This window comes from Astyanax mexicanus, chromosome 11, assembly GCF_023375975.1.
Source record: "Astyanax mexicanus isolate ESR-SI-001 chromosome 11, AstMex3_surface, whole genome shotgun sequence".
In the NCBI taxonomy this organism is placed as follows: Eukaryota; Metazoa; Chordata; class Actinopteri; order Characiformes; family Acestrorhamphidae; genus Astyanax; species Astyanax mexicanus.
The window spans coordinates 43,611,141-43,618,020 of record NC_064418.1 but is presented as its reverse complement, the minus strand read 5'-3'; the positions used below and the strand labels follow the sequence as shown (position 1 = coordinate 43,618,020).

Below are 6,880 nucleotides of genomic sequence, written 5' to 3'. Positions count from 1 at the left end.
AGAATACTGAATGTAAGCTTTGGCTGGTTAAATGGTACAAATCTGTACTTTTGCTGTTAGGAAATACCCTGTAAATAGCAATATTATATACCTTTGAGGATACAATTATGAAAAATGAACATTTGTGTACAATAAAGTACTTTTATAGTACAGTACCTTCGTTTTAGTGTGCACAGATGCTTTGTGTATGAACTGCCACAAATAGGCTAAAAAGAACCCAGTAAAACAGTGAGGTAGAACAGTGCGCATTACGCACGAGCTGATTTCAGCAGTGCTATCTCTTTAAGGCTTTAAGTCCAGAAAGTCCAGCAGCACCCGTCCATTAGATTTAGTGGTGCCGGTCCCAGCCAATGGCAGACCCGGACTCCAGCACCGTGGGTTGCAGTATAAAAATGCCTGGCGGGTTTAAAGCATGCCACCTACCTGCTGGTGCCCTGGTGCATGGCGCACTGCGCGTTCGCGACTAAAAAGAGCAAAAAAAGGAAAAAAGCAAGCAGCCGTGAATCCCCCCTCCGCGCCTCGGACCATGCATCTCGCGCAGGTTTTGATCGCTCTCAGCTTCGTGCTCGCGCTCGGTCCAACGGTGGACAGTGAGCTCGCGGGAGCGCAGCCGCAGCCACAGCAGCAGCAGCCGCAGCAACAACAGCAGCAGCAGCAGCAGCAGCCGGCAGCCGCGCGCACCGAGGAGGAGAGCGAGGCGCACTGCTCCACGTGCGAGTTCAGGCAGCACAGCAAAATGATGCGCCTCCACGCCATCAAGTCCCAGATCCTGAGCAAGCTGCGCCTCAAACAGGCTCCCAACATCAGCCGGGACGTGGTGAAGCAGCTGCTGCCCAAAGCGCCGCCGCTGCAGCAGCTGCTGGACCAGTACGACGTGCTGGGGGACGACTGCAAGGACGGGGTGATCGAGGACGGGGACGACGACGACCACGCCACGACGGAGACTGTCATGACCATGGCTTCGGAGCGTGAGTGGGCTTTTTTTCCCCCCTTGTCTTCAGCAGACGGTAGCGTGGCCATTTGACACAAGCGGGTGGTTGTTTTGCGCAAGAAAGAAACGTGCTATTATTGGTATTACGCACGAAGACAACAAGACAGCATGAAAAGGAGAGGTGTAAAAATAGTGTGCGTTTGATGCACACTGTCTTCGTGAAGACGAGTGTAACATTTTGTCACGTTTTCCCAGTGCGCTCGGTGCTTTACGCACGGTGCCGCGGGCGTGCGTAAAAGCGCACCGGCGTGCCTGAGCCCCACTTCTTAAAACACAGCGTGAAAGTAATACATTTTTAATAATGTTTATTAATGTAGGTTATGTAGCTAAGTGTGTAATTTGAAGCTTATTTCAATAGCTACATACAGGACATGTATGTCTTTATATATCTAATAGTCAATTATTTAGTTATTGTTGTTCTAGGTAGGATATGCACTTTATCAATGCACTCTTCAAGCTGTCTCATGCTTGTCTAACAGATTTCTCCTCCCTCTCTCTCTCTCTCTCTCTCTCTCTCTCTATCTCTTTCTCGTTTCCAGCTGACCCCATCGTCCAGGTAGATCGCAAACCCAAATGCTGCTTCTTCTCCTTTAGTCCAAAGATCCAAACGAATCGCATCGTGAGGGCACAGCTGTGGGTGCATCTGCGAGCCGTGGAGGAAGCTACCACCGTCTTCCTGCAGATCTCCCGCCTGATGCCCGTTACAGATGGAAGGAGGCAAATAAGAATAAGGTCGCTGAAGATCGATGTGAAAGCCGGGGTCACGTCTTGGCAGAGCATCGATGTAAAGCAGGTGCTCACCGTGTGGCTGAGGCAGCCGGAGACAAACTGGGGGATAGAGATAAATGCCTACGACGCTAAAGGAAACGACTTGGCTGTCACCTCGCCAGATGTGGGCGACGAGGGACTGGTAAGCTGCTTTGGGTTCATATATGTTGTTTAATTTAAGTTTAGTAAATTAAGCATTTAGTGGATGCATGTTTAAATCAGTTTACGCTCATTGAAGGATAGTATATATACATACATAAATCAAATATGCCTTTTTTTCATTGCTATCATATAGATTGTAACATCAAAAGTAAAGTTTTATGGTAATCAATACTAGTCTTAATGAGAGTAATAAGTTAACTAAGCCTAGAATTTAACCCTTTAAACTCTACAAACTTGTATGTAAGCCCACACATCATTACAGTTCAAATTTATTACAGTTTCATTGGCCCTAAAATAGAGCCCTGCGGGACTCTACAAAATCATTGTATCATTCACTTGGGGTTCGAGAGGTTAAGGAGTTTTTAAAAAGAAAAAAAGTTAAATAATTAGGTCTTGTATGCTATCTGAACTTATTACATGATGTTATGCAGAATCCACAAAATAATAGTTAAGCATATTTGCAGAATCTGATCACAGAATGTTTTCCATCCCTTTTTCACCAACAGCTCCCCTTCATGGAGGTGAAAATCTCAGAGGGTCCCAAGCGCTCCAGGAGAGATTCGGGACTGGACTGTGACGAGAACTCGTCCGAGTCGCGCTGTTGTCGGTACCCCCTCACGGTGGACTTTGAAGACTTTGGCTGGGACTGGATTATTGCCCCAAAACGCTACAAAGCCAATTACTGCTCGGGGGAGTGTGATTACATGCACCTGCAGAAGTACCCACACACCCACCTGGTGAACAAGGCCAACCCCCGTGGCACAGCCGGCCCATGCTGCACCCCCACCAAGATGTCGCCCATCAACATGCTTTACTTCAACGGCAAAGAGCAGATCATCTACGGCAAGCTCCCCTCCATGGTGGTGGACCGCTGCGGCTGCTCGTGAGGCCTTCCCCGAGGCAGGAGGACTCACTCGCTCCGTCTCAAAGCCCCCCTCTTCCCACCGGATCTCCCACAACCACAACACCCGTTGACCATTATCATCAGAGCTTTCTGCAGAAACAGATAAACACTGTGCAATAGAACCAGAATAGCAGCAAGGATGCTCATCCGTTCACCGAGCACCGCTTCACTCTCACCTCTCTGACTCGTTTTTCTTCATTATCCTAAATCTTTACGGCTCGGCCACAGCGGCCAGAGGTCACGTGGATATACACAAGGAGGAATGTCATGCTGGTTGGACTTGGGAAAGGACATCAAGCTTAAAAATTACAGCATTCTCTCATAACATCTTGTTCAATGTTATGATTTAAACTGTCTGTCTCTCTCTCTCTCTCTCTCTCTCTCTTTCTCTGTGTCTCTCTCTTTGTCAAAACAGTCATCAACGCATATATAGGACAAACTCACACCTGGCACAAACATTGTATTACAGTAACATTTACAGTAACCTTCTCCACAACATCCATTAATTTAGTTCTCTTCTTGCTGCAACAGCTGTGCAACAGTATCAGTGAGCTTGTTTAAGTAAGGAATCCAAGAGCAACAGAGAGGGACTCAAGGACACTTAAAACAAAAAAAAATAAAAAAAGAAACAAAAGAAGAGGAAGCTTGAAAACCTGTCAGAAGAAACCAGTCTTTGTCTACAGTCAAAACCAGAACACACACACTGCACAATCTGATCTAATCGTTTAAATGTAGCTCTCTTTCCATTACTCAACTGTTCGAACTGCCCTATACACTTGAACTGTTATGAAAATCAGTATTACTGGACAGGAGGACTTGAACCAGTGGCACTTTGAATGCAGTCTATACATTGAAATGTGTTAAAGACAGAGAACTATTGAAAATAAGTATGAATGTTAATACCGCGTCACTTAACTCTGTCTTCAAACTACACAGTTTGCACTATGGCAGACCAATAGAAAGAATTGGTTGCTAAAAAAAATGTTGTAAAAACTGATTTTGATATGTTTGCTAATTGCATTGTATACTTGCCATTGTTTCCATTAACAGTTGCCTTTTTTAACCTCTGTTAGTTTGTGTATAAGACAGCACATTAGTGACAAATGTACAATATCAAATCTATGTATCTGTTAAAACAAATAAAGGTGCTTGCTTTATATGTTTAGCTGTATTTTTTCATTTGGCATTTGGTGAATCCGTGCAGATTCAGCACATCTTGAACTTTCTGAAAGCCAGAAAACAGTGACAGATGAATAATTCAGGTCGTTATGTCAGCTTGGTTTAATGGCATGCTGGTGCTGGGTAGGAGATTACTGTCGATGTTCAGTAAAGCAGATCTTGCTTGTGTGAATGCATGAGTAGCTTGTGATTAAAGCTTCTTCTGAAAGCAGTCTTGGCCAGGAAACAAAACAGTCATGGTGCATAACTGAACAACCAGCATTTTCACAGCTGAGGTGTTTTAGACTATGCTGAGACTAAAGATAGACACTTTCAATCATCTGGCTTCATCTCCTGCACTTGCATGCTGAGTCAAATGCTGCTTCATCTGTGTATTTCTAAAGGGGAAACTTGAACACAAGTGTTCCACCCTCGTTACTGGAGCGAGATGCGGTGTTATGTAAGACCAATTTAGCGAGAGAGAAAAAAAAATCACTCGGGCCAGTTCAGCACAACCAACAAATACCTTTACGGCACAGAGTCAGAGAAAGGACTAGCACATGAATGTTTTGACAGCAAAGCTAATTGGAGCGGGTCCTCACTTCCGGCCAGAAGAGGGCGAGAGGAGAACTGCCGAGATCCACTTCCTTTCCTGCTGTGAGCTGGACAGCAGCCATGACAACCAGGTGGGACATGCACAGAAATGAACAGAGGGCTGTGGGAGATTAAAGGTCCTGGAGCAATAACATTGCTCCATTGCTGAGCCTTGTCTTGAGAGTCTTGTGAAGTTTTGTGAAGTTTTTTTGAAGATTACACAGTAGTCTGTGGTCCAAACCGATACGTTTAGAGGTGTCTTTTTATTTGCTTCATTCTTTTGTAGTTTTAGATGAATCCCAATTGAAGAGGGACCATGTTTCTGCTGCCATTTTTCTGGTTCTTGTCTCTGATGCTGGTATTGCCACAGTTTACCAACTGCTAAAACCTTACCTTAAACTAGTGGCCTTGCTTTACAGGATGCACTTATTTAAAGATAATGAGACACACCTAAAAGGTATGATAATGCAATTAAATTAAGCAAAGTGTTCTCAGATAAGTTAACTAATTGGTGTAATGTTTTGGGTATCAACACCATATTCCCAGTGTCAGAGCACACTACTCTATCACTACTCTAAACTATAACAATTAGGCCATGTTGAGACCAACAGTTTACGCTTAACTGCGACAGAAGCACAAAACTCATTATTTGATTGTAGCTAAATTTCCCTCATCTTGCCACAGACAGTAGGTAGAGATCCACCTATCAAACGAAGTCTGCTTGCTACTGTAATCCTCTGAGGTTCTTAACCAAAATGACAAAAATTATGGATCTTCAACTGATTTCGTGGGTTTGGCTCTGGTGGGGGTTGACAGGTGATTGGTGGTGCCAGGATGGTTTTATGCAGATTTCCTTATTGTGAAATCAGAAAATAAGAAGGAGCCAAGCAACTCATATCCTGAAACTCTTTCACTCTTCTTGGAGTGTTTATACGACCAGTTGAGACTCAAGCGGAAAAACAAAAGCATGCAAAAAAGAATTGTTTTGTATAAACTGTCTGACATATTTGCTATACTATCTGATCACTTGCAAATAACAGTTTAAACAGGCACCTCCTCAGACCTGATTTAAGAAACAAGTCCAATTCACCTGCAGTCTGAACATGCAGTGTCTTCTAATTCTTATAATTCAGTTTCTTCTAATTCTGCACTGGATTTTAAACCTTACCTACCTCTCTGTTAGATAATTCAAATGTACAGTATGTCACCCTGTATTTAAAAGCATCAGCCAAATGCTATAATTGTAAATGTATTTGTAACCCTGCAGGGCAAACTATCCTGGAGTAGGACTACAGTTGGAAATCCATGCCACAGGTCAATATAATGAACAGCTTTCCCTCTGGCATGGTGAAACTGCTGTATCCAGATGTCTTCCCAAAACTCTGAACAGGTGCCATCAAGCCTACTGGCCATGTATTGTCATTCTGTCATGAAGAAGCCTGACAGACTATAACATGTGGTGAGCACCAACTGTCCTTCTGATGAGAATATGGGCAATTGTATTCTCAGGGACCTCTTGCCCTACTGTTCCATGGCAATCACACCATGCCTACTACATCTGAATACCAGTGGAAGGTCACTCACTCTTATAATCTGTGTACCAGACATGTACTGTATCTGTATCTGCTATAGTATGGCAGGTAAGGCCTCTATCTTTACAGGAAGTGGGGGCTCAGAGAATAAAACACTGGGTCAGAAGTGTCCAATCTTATCCACCAGTTCATTCCAGACAATCAGAAGCATGTCATCTTGTGTTCTTTTGAAGAATTTGGTTGCTTAGAATGAAAACATGCAGCCAGACCAGTCCCCTGCAAATATGACTAAATTCCACTGGTTTAATTTATCCCAAATCTGCCATATCAGCAGAGATTATCTTATCGGCTTACCTTTCCCAGCTTTTTGACACTGCCCTCTAGACCTGAAATTGGGAACACCTGCACTAGAGAAAGTGGCACCTGGTTGTAAAAGCTGATGCTTTGAAATGTTGTTTGAAAGTTTGTGAATCCCCCTATAATGTTCTATATTTCAGCCTAATAATGACCTAAATCATCAGCTTTCCACACATGTCCCCTAAAAGTAGAAAAAGAAAACCCATTGGTGGAGTCCAAGCTCTTTAGAGAAATATCCTTTGTTTGTGCCAGGATATACTTCCACAAACATGTGTTGTGAAGAGCTGACTCTGATAAAGCCATTTTCTGTAAATGAAACAGACTCCGCCCACTTACACAGTTAAAGAATTAAAGAAACTTTAATCTTACCTTTAAACTAATTGCTAGTTCTAGAGATTTACATACATTTGCCAA

At 43.5% G+C, this 6,880-nt stretch overlaps 1 protein-coding gene across 1 annotated transcript; it reads left to right on the top strand.

Moving 5' to 3' along the window:
- The first annotated feature begins 370 nt into the window (after positions 1 to 370).
- mstnb (myostatin b) lies at positions 371 to 3,984 on the top strand. The gene is made up of 3 exons (XM_007253246.4): positions 371 to 968; positions 1,531 to 1,901; positions 2,428 to 3,984. The coding sequence occupies exons 1-3, from the start codon at positions 413 to 415 to the stop codon at positions 2,806 to 2,808; spliced, it is 1,308 nt and encodes a 435-aa protein (XP_007253308.2). The 5' UTR covers positions 371 to 412; the 3' UTR covers positions 2,809 to 3,984.
- Positions 3,985 to 6,880: the final 2,896 nt, after the last annotated feature.